The sequence below is a fragment of the Tachyglossus aculeatus genome, chromosome 10 (genome assembly GCF_015852505.1).
Source record: "Tachyglossus aculeatus isolate mTacAcu1 chromosome 10, mTacAcu1.pri, whole genome shotgun sequence".
Classification (NCBI taxonomy): domain Eukaryota; kingdom Metazoa; phylum Chordata; class Mammalia; order Monotremata; family Tachyglossidae; genus Tachyglossus; species Tachyglossus aculeatus.
Window position 1 is genome coordinate 50675676 of NC_052075.1, and position 20304 is coordinate 50695979.

Below are 20304 nucleotides of genomic sequence, written 5' to 3' on the forward strand. Positions count from 1 at the left end.
AGCATCCCCCCGATCCCCCTCCACCGGGCCTTCTCCTTCACTCCTCCAGGGAATGCTTATTCTTGGGTGGGGAGGGCTGGTTGGGGGGGAAGCTCCTGGAGCAGGGGCTCGGGATGGGGGCCCTTGTATCTAAACTGGCCCTGACTCCCCCTTTCTCCTCTCTTCTTCCCTCTGACCCCTCTGCCCTCCTCCTTTGGCTCTCCCGTTTCCTCTTCTCTTTCCTCCCCTTTGCTCTCTAACCTTCCTTGAGTCTCCCCTCTTGTTTCCGCCTCTGTCTCTCTGCCCTCTCTGTCTGTCTCTGCCCACTTTTCTCTGTGTCTCTGTGTCTCTCCCCCTCTCCCTTCCACCCAGAGGTCGCCGCCCGCCAGCGGGAGATGAGTGGAGCCCGGGCCTGGCCCGGCCCTCCAGGCCCTCCTTGCCCGCCCGGCCCCGCTAGAATGCTGTTGCTGCTGGCGCTGGCCTGTGCCAACCCCTTCCCGGAGCCCCGGGGGGGGCCCTTCGGGGGTCTGGGGCCGGGGGGACCCCGGGCTCTCAATGTGGCCGTGGTGTTCAGCGGGGCCTCCTACACCCCCGAGGCCGCCCGCCTGGCCCCCGCCACGTCGGCCGTGGGCGGCCCTGGGCTGGACGTCCGCCCCGTGGCCCTGGTCCTCAACGACACCAACCCCCGCAGCCTGGTGCTGCAGCTGTGCGACCTGCTGTCCGGCCTGCGTGTCCACGGCGTGGTCTTCGAGGACGACTCCCGCGCCCCCGCGGTGGCCCAGATCCTTGACTTCGTCTCCGCCCAGACCGCCGTCCCCATTGTCGGCGTCAACGGCGGGGCCGCCATCGTCCTCACCCCTAAGGTGCCCGCCGCCGCCGCCGCGGCTGGCAGAGACCGAGCGACAGGGGCGCAGAGACGGGCGGGCAGAGGGGCAGGGTTGTCCAGGGGGAGGGGAGGGGCTCGTGATAAGGGGAAGGGGCCTGAGGAGAGGAGAGGGAGGAAAATTGGTGGGGAGAGTGGGAGGGTTAGTGGGGAGGGCAGGGATTGAAGAGGATCAGCAGAGCCTGGGGGAAGAAGTAGGACCCTGGAATGGGGCAAAAATCTACAGTTGTTTCAAATGTAGCATTCTGGGCATTGGAGTCCCTCTACCTTATTGCTTGCTGGGCTGTGTAGTACCCATTCCCATATTACATGCTGGGACTTGGAGTCCCCATCCCTAATTGCCTGCTGGGACCTGGCATCCCCATCTCTAATTGCCTGCTGGGATGTGTAGTCCCCATTCCCACGTTGCATGCTGGAATGCGTAGTCCCCATTCCCATATTGCACGTTGGGACTTGGAGTCCCCACACCTAATTGTCCTCTGGGATACGTCGTCCCCGTTGCCATATTGCCTGCTGGGGCTCGTAATTCCTCGGCCCCTGATCCTGCCCCTGACCCTCCCCTTCAGGAGAAGGGCTCCACCTTCCTCCAGCTGGGCTCATCCACGGAGCAACAGCTGCAGGTCATCTTCGAGGTGCTGGAGGAGTACGACTGGACGGCCTTCGGGGCGGTGACCACGCGGGCCCCCGGCCACCAGGACTTCCTGGATTACATCGAGGCTCTGACGGACGGCTCCTTCATCGGCTGGGAGCACCGCGGGGCCCTGACCCTGGACCCGGGAGCGGACGAGGCGGTGCTGGGGGCCCGCCTGAGGGGCCTCAGCGCCCAGATCCGCCTGCTCTACTGCGCCCGCGAGGAGGCGGAGCCCTTGTTCCGGGCCGCCGCCGCCGCCGGTCTGACGGGCCCCGGCTACGTGTGGTTCGTCGTGGGCACCCACCTGGCCGGCGGGGAGTTAGTGGGGACCCTGCCGGCCGGGCTCTTTGCCGTGCGTTCGGCCGGCTGGCGGGATGACCTGGCGCAGAGGGTGGCCACGGGAGTGGCAGTTGTGGCCCGGGGGGCCCAGGCCCTGTTGCGGGACTACGGCTTCCTGCCTGACTTTGGCCACGACTGCCGGGCCTCCAATCGAAGCCGGCGGGGGGAGAACCTGCACCGGTGAGCCGGTCCACCGCTGCTCCGGGCCCCGCCTACCCGGACCCCACTTGCCCTAAGTTCCTTCTGCCCCGGGCCCCCCTACCCACCTTGCCCCACCTGTCCTGAGCCTCCCTTTCACCTGGTCCTACCTGCCCCAACCCCTCTGCCCCCGGTTTCCTACTCCCTGTCCTCTCCACTTCTCCCCACCCTTCTCCCGACATTCCTCAGTCTCCTCCTCTGATCTTACACCATCTTCTGGCCTCTCGTGACCTGGGGCAAGTCACTTAACTCCTCTGTGCCTCAGTTCCCTCATCTATAAAATGGGGATTAAGACCGTGAGACCCAGGTGGGACAGGGACTGTGTCCAACCTGATTACCTTGTATCTACCTCAGTGCTTGGCACATAGCGCTTAAGAAATACCATAATTATTGTTATTATTGGTTTTTCCTCCTCCCTCCCGGTTCCACATCTCAGACTGGCCTCCTTCCCCTTTCAGTTTCCCCAGATGCAGTTTCATCTTTTCTAGCCTCAGCCCTACCCTGGCTTACCTCTCACTCTCCAAGCTCACCTCTTCTCCAGACCCCCCTCCTGTCTCTCCCTGCCCCTCAGATAGACTCCCCGCCTCTCCCACTCCCTTCTCCTAGAGGATGACAGCAGGCAAGAGACCCCAACTCCTTTTTCCAGGTTCTGCGAGGCCTACAGAGCTGCCCGCTCTGATCTTCAAGTTTCTGGGCCACAGACTCCCTGCTTGTTGCAGGACTGGACCCTTCCCCTTCCTCAGAGCCCTTCCCACCCCCGCCCCTGGGACCTAGATCATTAAGAGTGCCCCAGAGTCTGGAGAGTCCCGGGGCAAGATACCCCTTACCACTGAGTTCCTGGGGCATCTTGCCCCTCACTGCTGAGCATCTCTGCCCACCTCCCCTCCACAGGTACTTCATGAACATCACCTGGGACAGTCGGGATTACTCCTTTAATGAGGACGGCTTCTTGGTGAATCCGTCTCTGGTGGTCATCTCTCTCACCAAAGAGCGCACCTGGGAGGTGGTGAGTGGAAGGGACCCAGGCACCCAGCCTCCAGCCCCGGCTCTGGTTATCCTGGAGTGGAATGGAGGGAGGGATCGGGATGGGAAACAGTATGGCTTAGCGGGAGGAACCCGGGCTTGGGAGTCGGAGGACCTGGGTTCTAATCCCAGCTCCTCCACTTGTCTGCCGGGTGACCTTGGACAAGTCACTTGACTTCTCTGTGCTTCAGTGACCTCATCTGTAAAATGGGAATTAAGACTGTGAACCTCTTGTGGGACAGGGACTATGTCCAACCTGCTTATCTTGTATCTACTCTACCGCTTAGTTCAGTGCCTGGCACATAGGAAGCACTTGATGGATACCAAAAAAAGTGGGGGGATGGGTATAGGGGGGTTGGATTATGGGGGATGGAGCTAGGTAAGAGGGAGGGAGGGATGGAGATGGGAGGGGTAGAGCCAGGGGCACGGAGTTGGGTGGAGGGGAGGGTTGGAGTTGGGCAGATGGAGCTGGGAGGGGGGGAATGATGGAGTGGAGCCAGATGGAGAGTGGGATAGAGCTGGGTCAGAGCAGGGCACGATGGAGGATCTAGGGTTGGAGAACGAAGGAAGGTGGGATGAATATGGGGATTGGGCAGAGGCAGAGCTAAGGAAACTGGGGGGAAGGTGGAGTGGGGCAGGGAGAAGGGACAGGGCAGGAGAGAGACAGAGAGAGAGTCCCAAGACTCAGTAATGGAATGGGGAAGAATGGGCGTGAGGTGGTGGGTTGGAGAGTCGGGGTTGGAGGGGTGGGAATGGGGAAGGGGCGAGGAGCAGCCCAGGCCCCTGACCCCAGGCCCACCTCGCCCCATGCCCAGGTGGGCAGCTGGGAGCGGCAGTCTCTGCGAATGAAGTACCCTGTGTGGTCGCGCTACGGCCGCTTCCTGCAGCCGGTGGACGACGCTCAGCACCTGACGGTGGCCACGCTGGAGGAGAGGCCTTTCGTCATCGTGGAGCCGGCTGACCCGCTCAGCGGTACCTGCATCCGCGACTCTGTGCCTTGCCGCAGCCAGCTCAATCGCACGCACAGGTGCCCCGCCCTCTGCCCCCTACTCTCCCAGGACCACCCCCTCCCTTTCCCGGGAGCTCTGGCACTCCCCCTGCTCCTCTAGGAACCTTGTTCTCTAACTCCTTCAGGGACTCCGAATTACTGTCTCCAATTCTCCTACTCCCTCATGGACCCAGGACCCCTGCCCCAGATATTCTACCTATCTCCAGAACAGGGACCCCTGCTCCAGACCCTTCACCTCCCTCAGGAACTCGTGTCTCTCCTCCCAGCTCATTCCCTCTCTTCCCTGACCCCCAACTCCTCTCAGGGAGCTGAGCCCTTCAACTCCCCTCCCTCCCGGGCCTGGTACCGAGACCAGGGCTCTACCTGCCTCCCTCCACCGAGCCCCACCCATCCCCGGTCACCGTCCCCTATTCCCCATAAGGTCCAGCCTCTGCTCAGAAACCCAGGCAACCCACTCCCCAGCTTTCTCTCCCCCATCCTCAGCCCCCCATCGGACGCCTCCCGCCCCGAGAAGCGCTGCTGCAAGGGTTTCTGCATCGACATTCTCAAGCGCCTGGCCCAAACCATCGGCTTCACATACGACCTGTACCTGGTCACCAACGGTAAACACGGCAAGAAGATCGACGGGGTCTGGAACGGCATGATCGGAGAGGTAAGCGGGGGCCGGCCCGAGGGGCTGGGGGATCTGGAGGAGGGCATACAGATAGGGCAGTCAATCAATCATATTTATTGAGAACTTACCGTGTGAAGAGCACTGCACTAAGCACTTGAGGGAGAATGATAGTCACATTCCCTGCCTACAACGAGTTTACAGTCTAGAGGGGGAGAGAGAGATTAATATAAATAAATAAATTACAGACGTATACATAAGTGCTGTGGGGCTGGGAATGGGGATGAATAAAGGGAGTAAGTCAGGATGACACAGAAAGGCAGATGGGAGTGGAAGAAAATGAAAAGAGGGCTTAGCCAGGGAAGGCCTCTTCGAGGAGATGTGCTTTCAATAAGGCTTTGAAGGGGAGGGAGAGACATTGTCTGTCGGATATGAAGAGGGAAGGCGTTCCAGGCCAGAGGCAGGACGTAGGCTAGAGGTCGGCGGCGAAAAAGAAGAGAACGTGGTTCAAAGTGTAGGTTGGCATTAGACAAGCAAAGTGTTTGGGCTGGGTTGTAGTAGGAGTGTAGTGAGATGAGGTAGGAGGGGGCGTGGGGATTGAGGGCTTTCAAACCGGTGGTAAGAAGTTTCTGTTCGATGCAGAGGTGGATGGGCAACCCCTGGGGGTTCTTGAGGAGTGGGGAGTTATGGCCTGAACGTTTTTGTAGAAAAATGATCCAGACAGCAGAGTGAAATATGGCCTGGAGTGGGGATCAACAGGAGGCAGGGAAGTCGGTAAGGTGGCCGATAGAGTAATCGAGGCAGGATAGGATAAGTGCTTGGATTGACATGGTAGCAGTTTGGACGGAGAGGGAAGGACGGATTTTAGCGATATTGTGGAGGTTGAACCGACAGGATTCAGTGATAGATTGAATATGTGGGTTGGATGAAGGCGAGTCAAGGATAATGCCAAGGTTATGTATGGGCTTGTGAGACAGGAAAGATGGTGGTGCTGTTTGCAGTGATGGGAAAGTCAGAGAAAGGACATGGTTTAGGTGGGAATAATAATGGTATTTGTTAAGTGCTTACTATATGCAAAGCACTGTTCTAAACACTGGGGGGATACAAGGTGATCAGGTTGTCCCACGTGGGGCTCACAGTCTTAATCCCCATTTTACAGATGAGGTAACTGAGGCCCAGAGAAGTGAAGTGACTTGCCCAAAGTCACGGGATTTGAACCCCTGACCTCTGACTCCAAAACCCGGGCTCTTTCCACTGAGCCACGCTGCTTAGGGAGTTCTGTTTTTAATATGTTAAGTTTGAGGTGATGGCAAGAAATCCAAGCAGAGATGTCTTGAGGGCAGGAGGAGATGTGAGACTGCAGAGAGGAAGAGAGATCGGGGCCGGAGATGTCAGCCAGTCGATTAGTCAGTCCACAGGATTTTGGGAGCAGTACTGTAGGCAGAGCACTGTAGTTAAGCACTTGGGAGAGGGCAGCCGAGGTGAGTAGACCCGACCCTTGCCCTTGAGGAGCTTGCAAGGGGGCAGAGAGAGTTTGAGGAATCAGGGCTCAGTGCGGGGAGGGAGAGAGTAGGACTCGACTCACCCCTTACTTGCCTTCTTCCACCCCTGCCCCTCACCTCTGTCTTCCTCCTGCCGTCCATGCACCCGTCGGCCAGGTGTTCTACCAGCGGGCCGACATGGCCATCGGCTCGCTGACCATCAACGAGGAGCGGTCCGAGATCGTGGACTTCTCCGTGCCCTTTGTGGAGACGGGCATCAGCGTCATGGTGGCCCGGAGCAATGGAACAGTCTCACCATCTGCCTTCCTGGGTGAGCGCTGATGTCCCCGCTGCCGCCTGCTCCTCCCCGGGGCTTCCTCCCTCTCCCCTAACTCCTCCAGTCCAGGCAATCATTCATTCATTTGGTCGTATTTATTGAGCGCTTACTGTGTGCAGAACACTCGGGAGAGTACACTATTCATTCATTCATTCAGTTGTATTTATTGAGCGCTTACTGTGTGCAGAGCACTGTACTAAGCGCTTGGGAAGTACAAGTCAGCAACATATAATGACGGGCTCACAGTCTAGAGCGGGGAGACAGACAACAAAACAAAACATGTAGACGGGTGTCAATACCATCAGAATAGATAAATAATAATAATAATAACGATGATGGCATTTGTTAAGCGCTTACTATGTGCAGAACATTCATTCATTCATTCAGTCGTATTTATTGAGCGCTTGCTGTGTGCAGAGCACTGGACTAAGCGCTTGGGAAGTCCAAGTTGGCAACACAGAGAGACGGTCCCTACCCAACAGCGGGCTCACGGTCTAGAAGGGGGAGACAGACAACAAAACAAAACATGTGTGCAGGTGTTCTCAGTGCTGGGGAGCATACAAGGTGATAAGATAGTCCCACATGAGGCTCACAGTCTTCATCCCCATTTTACAGATGAGGGAACTGAGGCACAGAGAAGTTAAAGTGATTTGCCCAAGGTCACACAGCTGACAATTGGCGAAGCCAGGATTTGAACCCATGACCTCCGAATCCCAACCCGTGCTCTTTCCACTGAGCCACACTGCCTCTCTAAATAAGCTAACTAGAATTATAGCTATATACACTTCCACCCCTCTCCATCTTCCTTCATTCAGTCGTATTTATTGAGTGCTTACTGTGTGCAGCGCACCGGACTAAGAGCTTGGGAAGTACAAGGTGGCCACATATAGAGACGGTCCCTACCCGACAACGGGCTCACAGTTTAGAAGGGGGAGACAGACAACAAAACAAAACGTGGACAGGTGTCAAGTGATCAGAACAAATCCTGCCCACAACCAGCTTGCAGTCTAGAGGGGGACTGTCCCCTCAGTGGGACGGCCTCTGGGCAGGGAATGTGTCCATTTATTGTTGTATTGTACTCTCCCAAATGCTCAGTACAGTGCTCTGCACACAGTAAGCACTGAATAAATCATCATCATCATCATCAATCGTATTTATTGAGCGCTGCCTACGTGCAGAGCACTGTACTAAGCGCTTGGGAAGTACAAATTGGCAACATATAGAGACAGTCCCTACCCAACAGTGGGCTCACAGTCTAAAAGGGGGAGACAGAGAACAAAACCAAACATACTAACAAAATAAAATAAATAGAATAGCTATGTACAAGTAGAATAAATGCAACCAAATGAATGAAGTAATGGATGGAGGGTCACTGACCCTAGTGAGGTGCACTGGGGTTTTGGGGGGCGGGGAGGGGGTCGTTTACAGCTCCTCCCCCTGCTTCCCGCACCGGTCTCAGAGCCGTACAGCCCGGCCGTATGGGTCATGATGTTCGTCATGTGCCTCACTGTCGTCGCCGTCACCGTCTTCATCTTCGAATATCTCAGCCCCGTGGGCTACAACCGCAGCCTGGCCACTGGCAAGAGTGAGTGTCCCGTCCATCCGTCCATCCCTCCGACTCCTCGGCGGGTCCGAAAGTCAACCCTGTCGGTCCCCCCCCCCCCCGCACCCCGAGGGTCCACCTCTGCCCAGAAGCCCCGTTGTCCCGGTCTTGGCTTACCCCTAGTCCCCTCCCCGCCACTCGCCAGCCCGTGCCATCTCCCCCTCCCCGCCCCCAGGACCGGGCGGCTCCACCTTCACCATCGGGAAGTCCATCTGGCTGCTCTGGGCTCTCGTCTTCAACAACTCGGTGCCCGTGGAGAACCCGCGGGGCACCACCAGCAAGATCATGGTCCTGGTTTGGGCCTTCTTCGCCGTCATCTTCCTCGCCAGCTACACTGCCAACCTGGCGGCCTTCATGATCCAGGAGGAGTACGTGGACACCGTCTCCGGCCTCAGCGACCGCAAGGTAGGGGCCGTGGGGGAAGCGGGGAGTCACGGGGACAGCCGGAAGACAGCAAGCACTCAGTCAGCAGCGGTGTAGCCTAGTGGATAGCGCACGGGCCTGGGAGACAGAAGGACCTGGGTTCTGATCCCGGCTCCGCCACTTGTCAGCCGTGTGACCCTGGATAAGGCACTTCACTCCTCTGCTTCTCAGTTACCTCATCTGCACACAGTTAGCGCTCAATAATTACCACTGATTAATTGATTCGCTAAGACTGTGAGCCCCATTTAGGACATGGACTGGGTCCAATCTGGTTAGGTGGTACCTTCTCCAGCGCTTAGTACAGTGCCAGACACATAGTAAGCCCTTAACAAAACAGCATTTTAAAATAAATGAAAATGCTATCTACTGACTGGCCCAATGTTGGGTAGGGACTGTCTCTATATGTTGCCAATTTGTACTTCCCAAGCGCTTAGTACAGTGCTCTGCACATAGTAAGCGCTCAATAAATATGATTGAGTGATTGACTGATTGACTGGTTGACAGACAGATGAGGACTGAGCCCCTTTTTTTCTCTCCTCCTCCCCATCCCCCCCCGCCCTACCTCCTTCCCCTCCCCACAGCACCTGTATATAGGTTTGTACAGATCTATTTCTCTATTTTACTTGTACGTATTAATTATCCTATTTATTTTGTTAATGATGTGCATAGAGCTTTAATTCTATTTGTTCTGACGATTTTGACACCCCTCTACAGGTTTGGTTTTGTTGTCTGTCTCCCCCTTCTAGCCTGTGAGCCCGTCGTTGGGTAGGGGCCGTCTCTATATGTTTCCGACTTGTACTTCCCAAGCGCTTAGTACAGTGCTCTGCACACAGTAAGCGCTCAATAAATACGATTGATGAGGAGGAGGAGGAGGAGCAAGAGGGATGGATGGCTGATGGGAGAGAGCCAGGAGGGCCTGGGGGAACCAGTGAGGCAGGGGAGTTGAGTCAGCGGCTCAGAGATGTCAGGCACCTAAGAGCAAGACTAAAGGATTCATTCATTCATTCATTCAGTTATATTCATGGAGTGCTTACTTTGTGCAAAGCGCTGTACTAAGCACTTGAGAGAGTACACTATAACAATAAACAGACACCTTCCCTGCCCACAACGAGGATGAACTTACAGACTAGAAGATGGGAGTGAGACGTTGGTTTGTGAGCCCACTGTGACTGTGAGCCCACTGTTGGGTAGGGACTGTCTCTATATGTTGCCAACTTGTACTTCCCAAGCGCTTAGTACAGTGCTCTGCACACAGTAAGCGCTCAATAAATACGATTGATTGATCGTGCGAGAGTTGGGCAACTCTAAAATGTAAGCTTATTGTGGGCAGGGAAAATGTGTCTACCAACTCTGTTATAGTGTACTCTCCCAAGTGCTTAGAACAGTGCTCTGCACACAGTAAGTGCTCAATAAATACCATTGACTGATTGAGCTGGGGGGCAGGGTGTTCCAGGAGGCATGAAGGATTAGTGGAGTTGAGGCGGGAAGGGAAAAGAGGGAGAGATGATAAGAATAACAATGGTAGGCTCTTTGTGGGCAAGGAATATCTCCCAAATCTGTTATATAGTACTCTCCCAAGGGCTCTGTAGAGTGCTCTGCACACAGTTAGCGCTCAATAAATACCACTGATTGATTGATTGAAGTGCCTATTATGTGCCAAGCACTGGGCTAAGCACTGGAGTAGGTAATCAGGCTGGACATAGTCCCCATACCACATGGGACTCACAGACTAAAGGGGATGGGGTGGAGAACAGGTATTCATTCATTCATTCAATCGTATTTATTGAGCGCTTACTGTGTGCAGAGCACTGTACTAAGAGCTTGGGAAGTACAAGTTGGCAACATAGAGAGACGGTCCCTACCCAACAGTGGGCTCACAGTCTAGAAGGGGGAGACAGACAACAAAACAAAACATATTAATAAAATAAATAGAATATGTACAAATAAAATAAATAGAGTAATAAATACGTACAAACATATATACATATATACAGGTGCTGTGGGGAAGGGAAGGAGGGGGCTGAGTGTGGGAAGGTCTCCTGGAGGAGGTGAGCTCTCAGTAGGGCCTTGAAGGGAGGAAGAGAGCTAGCTTGGCGGATGAGGGGAGGGAGGCCATTCCAGGTATTGAATCCCCATTGTACAGATGAGGAAACTGAGGCCCAGAGAAGTGAAGTCAAGATCACTCAGTAAGCAAATGGCAGAGCCGGCCTTAGAACCCGGGTCCCCTGACTCCCAGCCTGTGCTTTTCCCACTAAGCCGCCCTGCCTCTCAAGGACAAGATAGATAGAGGAGCTAGGGGCCAAAGGACAGGCAAAGAGGCTGGGTTGGTCTGGGAGTTTCCGGCTGGGGGAGTCGGGGTGGGTGGGCTAGGGCAAAGAACGGGATCCAGGACTGAAGAAGATGGGGGGCTAGGGAAGAGATGGGGCAGAAGCAAGAAGCAAGAAGAGATGGGAAGAGAAGCAGCGTGGCTTAGTGGAAAGAGCCCGGGCTTTGGAGTCAGAGGTCATGGGTTCCAATCCCGGCTCTGCCAATTGCCAGCTGTGTGACTTTGGGCAAGTCACTTGACTTCTCTGGGCCTCAGTTCCCTCATCTGTGAAATGGGGATTAAGACTGTGAGACCCCCGTGGGACCACCTGATCTCCCTGTAACCTCCCCAGTGCTTAGAACAGTGCTTTGCACATAGTAAGCGCTTAATAAACGCCAGCATTATCATTATTATTAATCAGGAAATGGGAGCTTACTACAAGGGCTTAGTGCAGTGCTCTGCACACAAAAGCGCTCAATAAATACGATTGAATGAATGAGGGAAGCAGTGGGGGTGGGGAGGAACTGGGAGGATTGAGGGAAACCGGAGGGGTGGGAAGAGCCCTGGGAAGCATGTGGGGGTGATGGGGAAGGGGAATCCAAGTCCTGGCTGGAGAGCGAAGTGACTCAACCCCCGCACTTCCCTGTCCCCCGCCGGGTTTTAGTTCCAGCGGCCCCAGGAGCAATACCCCCCACTCAAGTTTGGGACGGTGCCCAACGGCTCCACGGAGAAGAACATCCGCAGCAACTACCCCGACATGCACAGCTACATGGTCCGCTACAACCAGCCCCGGGTGGAGGAGGCCCTGATGCAGCTCAAGGCCGGGTCAGCGGGGGCCGGGGCTGGGGAGGGTCCGGAGATCTGGGAGGGCTCCGGAAGACACGGCAGGACGGGGAGGCGTGGGGGTACGCTGGCCTGGGCCCCGATTTTACTCCTGGCCCTCCCCGGCGCGACCTCCGTGCTCAGAATGGTGCTTTGCGCATAGTAAGCGCTTTACAAATGCCATCGTTATTATCATTATTATCATTAATTGCATTCTATCCACTGTGCAGTTCTGCACCTTCAACCAATCGCTCAGGTTGTTGGAGCGCTTATTGTGTGCAGAGCTCTGTATTAAGAATTTGGGAGAGTACCATACCACAGACACATTCTCTGAAATGTCCTCTCCATCCCCCCCCGCCTTACCTCCTTCCCTTCCCCACAGCACCTGTATATATGTATATATGTTTGTACATATTTATTACTCTATTTATTTATTTATTATTTATTTTACTTGTACCTATCCTATTTATTTTATTTTGTTAGTATGTTTGGTTTTGTGTTCTGTCTCCCCCTTCTAGACTGTGAGCCCAATGTTGGGTAGGGACTGTCTCTATATGTTGCCAGCTTGTACTTCCCAAGCGCTTAGTACAGTGCTCTGCACACAGTAAGCGCTCAATAAATACGATTGATTGATTGATTGATGGGATGGAGCAGCAGGGATAGAGGACAGGAAGGGGTGTGGTCCAGGGGTGGAGAAAGGAAGGCAAGGAGTAATGGTGGTGGATTGGGGGACGGTAGGAGCGGTCCCTGGATAATAATAATAATAATAATAATGTTGGCATTTGTTAAGCGCTTACTATGTGCAAAGCACTGTTCTAAGCACTTGGGGGGATACAAAGTGATCAGGTTGTCCCATGTGGGGCTCACAGTCTTAATCCCCATTTTACAGATGAGGTAACTGAGGCTCAGAGAAGTAAAGTGACTTGCCCAAGGTCGCACAGCAGACGTGGCGGAGCCGGGATTCAAACCCATGACCTCTGACTCCAAAGCCCGAGCTCTTTCCACTGAGCCACACTGCTTCACCGGATGCCCGGTGGGGTCTGTTGTCTTTGCCCCGGATATGGCCCATGGGAGCAGCATGGTCTAGTGGATAGAGCATGGGCCTGGGAATCAGATTAGGCCTGGGTTCTAATTTTGGCTCCACCACTTGTCGGCTGGGTGACCTTGGACAAGTCGCTTCGCTTCTCTGGACCCCAGTTACCTAATCTGCAAAATGGGGATCAAGACCATGAGCCCGTGTGGACGGAGACTGCGTCCAACCTGATTAGCATGTGTCTACAGCGTGGCTCCGTGGAAACAGCCCGGGCTTTGGAGTCAGAGGTCATGGGTTCAAATCTTGGCTCTGCCGATTGTCAAATGTGTGACATTGGGCAAGTCACTTTGCTTCTCTAGGCCTCAGTTACCTCATCTGGAAAATGAGGATCAAGATTGTGAGCCCCACGTGGGACAACCTGATCACCTTGCATTCCCCCAGTGCTTAGAACAGTGCTTGGCACATAGTAAGCGCTTAACAAATACCATCATTATTATTATTATCTCCCCCAGCTCTTAGAACAGTGCTTGACACATAGCAAGCGCTTAACAAATGCCATCATCACTATTATAATTAATATTATTACTATTATTTCTAAAGCTCCAGAATAAGTTTCAGCACACGTCCGGCCCAGGTTTCTCCCGGTGGTGGTGCCCGGGGCTGGATCCGAGAGGGAGAAGTGGGGAGAGGGAGGTCTAGGAAGCAGACGGGATAGAGGGAAGGAGGCGGGCAGAAAGCTCTGGGGTACTCAGGCCAGGGGTCCCGGCTTGAGTGCCCGCTTCCGTTCCCACCCCCCACCCCCTCCCGGCTCCGTGTTCCCCAGGAAGCTGGACGCCTTCATCTACGACGCAGCCGTGCTCAACTACATGGCGCGCAAGGATGAGGGCTGCAAACTGGTGACCATCGGCTCCGGCAAAGTCTTCGCCACCACGGGCTACGGCATCGCGCTGCACAAGGGTTCGCGCTGGAAACGGCCCATCGACCTGGCCCTGTTGCAGTTCCTGGGTGACGGTATGGAGGGGGCCGAGGGCCACCCCAACGCAGGAAGAGCTGGGGGCCGAGGGACTACCACGGAGATGGAGGGTGACCCTGAGGGGGGGAAGAGCTGGGGGCTGAGGGGCCGTGGCCAAGAGGGAGGATGACCCTAAGATGGGAAAGAGCTGGGGGCCTGAGGGCCCACGGGCCAGAGGGAGGGTGACCCTGAAGCAGGAAGAATTGGGGGCTGAGAGTCCGCCACCCACACGGAGGGTGACCTCGGGGTGGGGAAAAACTAGGGGCCCGAGGGTCTGCGGCTCAGAGGGAGGGTGACTCTGAAGTGGGAAGACCTGGGGGCCTGGGGTCATGGCCCAGAAGGAGGGTGACCCTGAGCGGGGGAGAGGTAGGGGCCTGAAGGACTGGGTGACTCTGAGGTGACAAGAGTTGGGGGTTGGGGTCCTGCGGTGAGTCTGAGGTTGGGAGGGCAGGGAGGGGAGAGGACACCCCGCCAACCCCCCAACCTCCCTCCCTCCCAGATGAAATTGAGATGCTCGAGCGGCTGTGGCTGTCCGGGATCTGCCACAACGACAAGATCGAAGTGATGAGCAGCAAACTGGACATCGACAACATGGCGGGCGTCTTCTACATGCTGCTGGTGGCCATGGGGCTGTCGCTCCTCGTCTTCGCTTGGGAACACCTGGTCTACTGGCGTCTGCGCCACTGCCTGGGGCCCGCCGGGCGCATGGACTTCCTGCTCGCCTTTTCCCGGGTACGGGGGGGCCCGAGGGCAAAGCGGGGAGAGCAGAGGCCTCCGTCCCCTCCTGTTCCTCCCCTCCTCTTCTTCCCTCTCCTCTTCCTCCCCCTCCTCTCCCTCCTTCCCCTCCTCTCGCTCTCCACTGTTGGCCAGCCTGCGGAACGGTGACCCTCTGGGAGGGCAGGGGAACAGAGGGGTTTTGGGGGGGAAGTGGGGGGGAGAGAGCCGGGAGAGACCGGTCACCCAAGCCGTGGGCCAGAGGGCGAGGCAGGAGCGCCTGGCTAGGGAAAACAGGAGACAGGACTTAGAGGAGGAAGGGCCCTGGGGGAGGAGGGCCCAGGACACCTGGGTGTGGGTCGCTTAGATTGAGGGCCGTGGCTGCCTGCCGCGAGTCAGGGCCGGATGATGCGTCAGGGTGTGGCGAAGTTGCCCTCTGACCCCTCTCCCCTCCGCTTGCCTCCGCAGGGCATGTACAGCTGTTGCAGTCCCGAGACCCCCCTACCTCCAGCCAAGCCCCCGCCCCCGCCCCAGCCCCTGCCCCTGCCCCTGCCCAGCCCCGCGTACCCACCCCCCCGGCCCGCGGCCCCGGCCCCGGGCCCCTTCCTGCCCCGGGAGCGGGCAGCGGCCGACCGCTGGCGCCGCCTCAAGGCTCCCTCCGGGCCCCCCGAGCCCCCGGCCCCCCGCCCGCCCCTGCCCGGGGCTCTGGCCGATGGTTATCACCGCTACTACGGCCCCATCGAGCCCCAGGGCCTGGGGGACCCACCGGCCCGGAGCTCCCGGGCCCCCCGCCCGGCCTCGCCGCCCCCCGCCCCCCGTGGCCCCGAGAAGCCACCCCCGTCCTACTTTGCCATCGTGCGGGAGAAGGAGGGCCCGGAGCGGGGTGGTGGGGCGGGGCGCTACCAGGTCCCAGACGGCTACCCCAGCCCCCCGCGGCCCCCTTCGGCCCTCTGCCACCTGGCCTACGAGGACGAGGGGGGCCCGGCCCCGGCCCGCTGGGCCCCGGAGAGCCGGCCCCCGCCCCCCCGCCGCCCAGCCCCGCCGCCCTGCCCCTACCTCGACCTGTCCGACTCGGACGAGTCGGAGAGCTGCGGGGGGGGGTGGGGGGGGCTCCCTGGACCCCTGGTGGTACCCTGACTTTGCTTACCCCTACCCAGACCGCTTAGGCCCCCCGCCGGGGCGCTACTGGTCAGTGGACAAGCTGGGGGGCTGGCGCGGGGGCAGCTGGGATTATCTGCCACCGCCCAGCACCCACCCTAGCTGGCACTGCCGCCACTGCGCCAGCCTCGAGCTGCTGCCCCCTCACCGGCACCTCAGCTACTCAGAAGAGGGCCTAGAGGGCTGGGGCGCCTGGGTGCCCCCACACTGGCACCGCCGGGCCCATTGCGGCTGCCCCCGGGCTCCCCGCCACGCCCCGCCGCCCCCGCTGCCTCCCCGCCGGGCGCCCCGGCCCCGCCGGGCCCCCCACCGCCGGGCCTGGGAGCCCCCCGCTCCCACCTCACGCTCGCTGGAGGACCTCAGCACCTGCCCCCGGGTCCCCCGGCCTCTGGCCCCCTCCCGCCGCTGCCCCCACGCCCGCTGGGCCGGCCCCCTGCCCCCCGCCGCCCCCCGCCGCCAGAGCCGGGGGGCCGAGCTGGGGGCCCGTCGGGGCTCCGCTCACTTCTCCAGCCTCGAGTCGGAGGTATGACCCACCCCCCCACCCCACCCCGTCCCTCCCCGGGACTCATTCCGCCTCCTCCAGACCCACCTTCAGGGCCTCGCCTGGCCCCCTTCCCCAGGCCGCCCCCCTCCAGCCCGGAGCAGGCCCGGGACCACCTCGCCGTCCAGGAGGCGCCAAGCCTGTCGCAGAGCCCCACGGGACCTGTAACGGACGGACGGATGGACGGAGGCTGCATGCGGAAAGACAGAAAAGACATGGGGCGCGGAGGAGTCGCTAGAACCGGGTCGGGCCAGGGGGACCCGGAGGCCCCCGGGGAGTGACTGGACGGAGAACGTAGATGGGGGGCTGAGGGGGGCAGTGGTCAGTCGGGGAGCTCCGGGCCCGGGCCTCGCCCGCGGCTCTGTGGGCCAAGGATGGGACACGGGGCAGAGGGCACAAATCTCTGCCTCGGAGACTCCGGGACCTGGGTAGGGCGCGGGAGCAGAGCTCGAGGGTCCCGGCCTCCCCCTTCCCTGCCCCTCCGGCAGGTGGAAGGGAAGGGGCCCAGCCCCGGGGGCTTTTTAATCCTGACAAGGGCTTTTTAATGTCATGGGAGGGGGTCACGCCAAGCACATGCCCCACATGCCCGGGCCCCGCGGGCTCACCCCCTACCCCCTGGGCCCCCTCGCCGCCACTACCACCACCACTACCACTGTGTTGCTCCCTGTGGCCCTGGACTTCGGGGTTGCCCCCTGCCCCTGGGAGCCAGACTCTTTTTAACCTCCATCATCGGGACACGAAACTGTGAGAGCCGTCCACGCAAACTGTGACCCCTCCCTCCCTCACTCTGACCCCCGCCCCAGCCCTCCCCTGCCCCACCTCTCCACTGAACCCTCTGTGTGCGCCCTGACCCCTCTGCCCCCACCCACTTTCTCTGGCCCCTTTGCTTCCCTTCTCTTCATGCCCTCTCCCACTATCTCTGCCTCTGAGTACGTCTCTTATCTTTCCCACTCTCCCTCCCCCTCCAGTCTAACCTCTTGCTCACCTTCCCTCACCCCTAAGCCCCCCGGCCCTAGAGGAGGGGGCCTGTCACCGCCAGCAGAGACCCTCGTCCGGCCCCCGGAACGGAAGCGGGCCTGGGATTGGGGGTGGGGGGGGGGGACCCGGGCATCAGGGACCCCAGACGTCAGAGTGATTGGAATAAACCACGTTTTTATGCCTCCTCCATCTGCTCCCGGCTCCTCTTTCCCTCCGGGACCGGGGAGACAGACGGGGAAAGAGCGACACGGAAGAGATGAAGATGGAGAAGTAGAGACGGGGGAATCGGAGCAACTCAGAGATAGACACGGGGACCTAGGCACGGAGAGACATCAGGAAGAGGGGGAAGAGGGGAGGAGCAGCTCCGTCCATCCCTCTGTCTCTCTCCTGGTGTTTAATGGTCCACGTTTCTGCCTCTGGGTCTTTCCCAGTGTCTCTGCTATTTGGCTCAGGCCTCTGGCTCGGGCCTTAACTGCTTTGTCATCATCCTCAGGCCTCTGCCGCAGAGGAACTGTCCACCGGCGGGAATGGTGTGGCCTAATGGAATGAGCCTGGGCCCGGGAGTTAGAGGACTTGGGTTCAAGCCCCGGTTCTCCCTCTTGCGTGCTGCATGACCGTGGGGATGTCCCTTTACTTCTCTATGCCCCCCCACCGTTTCCACATCGGCAAAACGGGGATCCAATACTCGTTAATTCACTCCATTCATTCGTTCAATCGTATTTATTTATTCATTCATTCATTCGTATTTATTGAGCGCTTACTGTGTGCAGAGCACTGTACTGAGCGCTTGGGAAGTCCAAGTTGGCAACATATAGAGACGGTCCCTACCCAACAGCGGGCTCACAGTCTAGAAGGGGGAGACAAACAACAGAACAAAACATATTAACAAACTAAAATAAATAGAATAAATATGTACAAATGAAATAAATAAATTGAGTAACGAATACGTTCAAACATATATATATATATATATATATATATATATACAGGTGCTGTAGGGAGGGGAAGGAGGTGAGGCGGGGGGGATGGGGGACTCATTCATTCATTCAATCATATTTATTGAGCGCTTACCGTGTGCGGAGCACTGTACTAAGCGCTTGGGAAGTCCAAGTTGGCAACATATAGAGACGGTCCCTACCCAACAGGGGGCTCACAGTCTAGAAGGGGGAGAGAGAGAACAAAACAAAACATAGTAACAAAATAAAATAAATAGAATATGTACAAGTAAAATAAATATATAGAGTATTAAATACGTAAATACGTAAAAACATATATACATATAATCCATCAGTGGTATTTGTTGGGCACTCGCTGCGCGCACAGCACTGTTCAAAACGCTTGGGGAATGCTTAGAGAAGCAACGTGGCTCAGTGGAAAGAGCACGGGCTTTGGTGTTTGGTTTTGTTCTCTGTCTCCCCCTTTTAGACTGTGAGCCCACTGTTGGGTAGGGACTGTCTCTATATGTTGCCAACTTGTACTTCCCAAGCGCTTAGTACAGTGCTCTGCACACAGTAAGCGCTCAATAAATACGATTGATTGATTGATTGATTGATTGATTGGAGTCAGAGGTCATGGGTTCGAATTCCGACTCTGCCAATTGTCGGCTGTGTGGCTTTGGGCAAGTCACCTCACTTCTCTGTGCCTCACTTCCCTCAACTGTACAATGGGGATGAAGACCATGAGCCCCCTGGGGGACAACCTGATCCCCTTGTAACCTCCCCATCATCATCAATCGTATTTATTGAGAGCTTACTGTGTGCAGAGCACTGTACTAAGCGCTTGGGAAGTACAAATTGGCAACATATAGAGACAGTCCCTACCCAACATTGGGCTCACAGTCAGCGCTTTGAACAGTGCTTGGCACATAGTAAGCGCTTAACAAGTACTGTAATTATTATTATTGTAGCAATAATAATAATGGCATTTATTAAGTGCTTACTATGTGCCAAGCACTGGGGTAGATAAAATTTAATGACTGGACACAGTCCCTATCCTACATGGGGCTCACACTCTTAATCCCTATTTTACAGATGAGGTAACTGAGGTCCAGAGAAATTAAGTGACTTGCCCAAGGTCACAAAGCAGGCAAGTAGCAGAACTAACAGAGCAGGGTAAGTGGCGGAACTGGACTTCCAACTCCCAGGCTGAAGCTCTTTCCACTAGACCACACCACCTCCTTAGGAAAGCAGCATGGCGTAGTGGGTAGAGCTAACGCCACTTGCCGCCGTGTGACCTTAGGTAAGTCACTTCACTTCTCTGGGCTTAGTTCCCTCATCTGTAAAATGGGGATTGAGACTGTGAACCCCACATAGAACAAGGATTGTGTCCAACCCGATTTGCCTGTATCCACCCAGCGCTTAGAACAGTTCCTGGCACATAGTAAGTGCTTAACAAAAACCAGAATTATTATTATTACTAATAACTCTGACAGGTTTGGTTTTTCACCCTCCTGGGAGTGAGGGGATCGGGCCTTTGGGTTGAGCAATTCATTCATCCACTCAATCATTCAATCACATTTATTGAGCGCTTACTGTGTGCAGAGCACTGTACTAAGCGCTTGGGAGAGTACAATATAACAATAAGCAGACATATTCCCTGCCCACAATGACCTTACAGTCTAGAACAATCCTTTTCCAGTAGCTCACAGCAACCAGGCTGGGGCAGCCAGATATTTGGCGGCTCCATTCATTCATCCCAATCGCATTTATTGAGCACTTACTGTGTGCCAAGCACTGTACTAAGCGCTTGGAAGGTACAATTCAGCAACAGAGACCGTCTAGAAGGGGGAGTGCCCCACAGCCCAGCTAAAAGATCAGGGGGAGTGCCCCACATCCCAGCTAAAAGATCCCAGTGTGGCTCAGTGGAAAGAACCCGGGCTTTGGAGTCAGTGGTCATGGGTTCAAATCCCAGCTTCGCCAATTGTCAGCTGGGTGACTTTGGGCAAGTCACTTCACATCTCTGGGCCTCAGTTACCTCATCTATAAAATGGGGATTGACTATGAGCCCCCCGTGGGACAACCTCATCACCTTGTAACCTCCCCAGCGCTTAGAACAGTGCTTTGCACATAGTAAGCGCTTAATAAATGCCAACATTATTCCCCCTTCTAGAACATAAGCCCGTTGTTTGGCAGGGACCGGCTCTATATGTTGCCAACTTGTACTTCCCAAGGGCTTAGTACAATCAATCAATCAATTGTATTTATTGAGCGCTTACTGTGTGCAGAG

General features: G+C 56.7%; 1 protein-coding gene across 1 annotated transcript; it reads left to right on the forward strand.

Moving 5' to 3' along the window:
* Positions 1–374: 374 nt before the first annotated feature.
* GRIN2D (glutamate ionotropic receptor NMDA type subunit 2D) lies at positions 375–16089 on the forward strand. The gene is given in 13 exon segments (XM_038752823.1): positions 375–842; positions 1429–2012; positions 2922–3036; positions 3869–4080; positions 4546–4714; positions 6331–6484; positions 7950–8075; positions 8269–8498; positions 11486–11646; positions 13500–13687; positions 14188–14420; positions 14871–15494; positions 15496–16089. Coding segments are annotated over 13 exon segments (3858 nt in total).
* The last annotated feature ends 4215 nt before the right edge of the window (positions 16090–20304 follow it).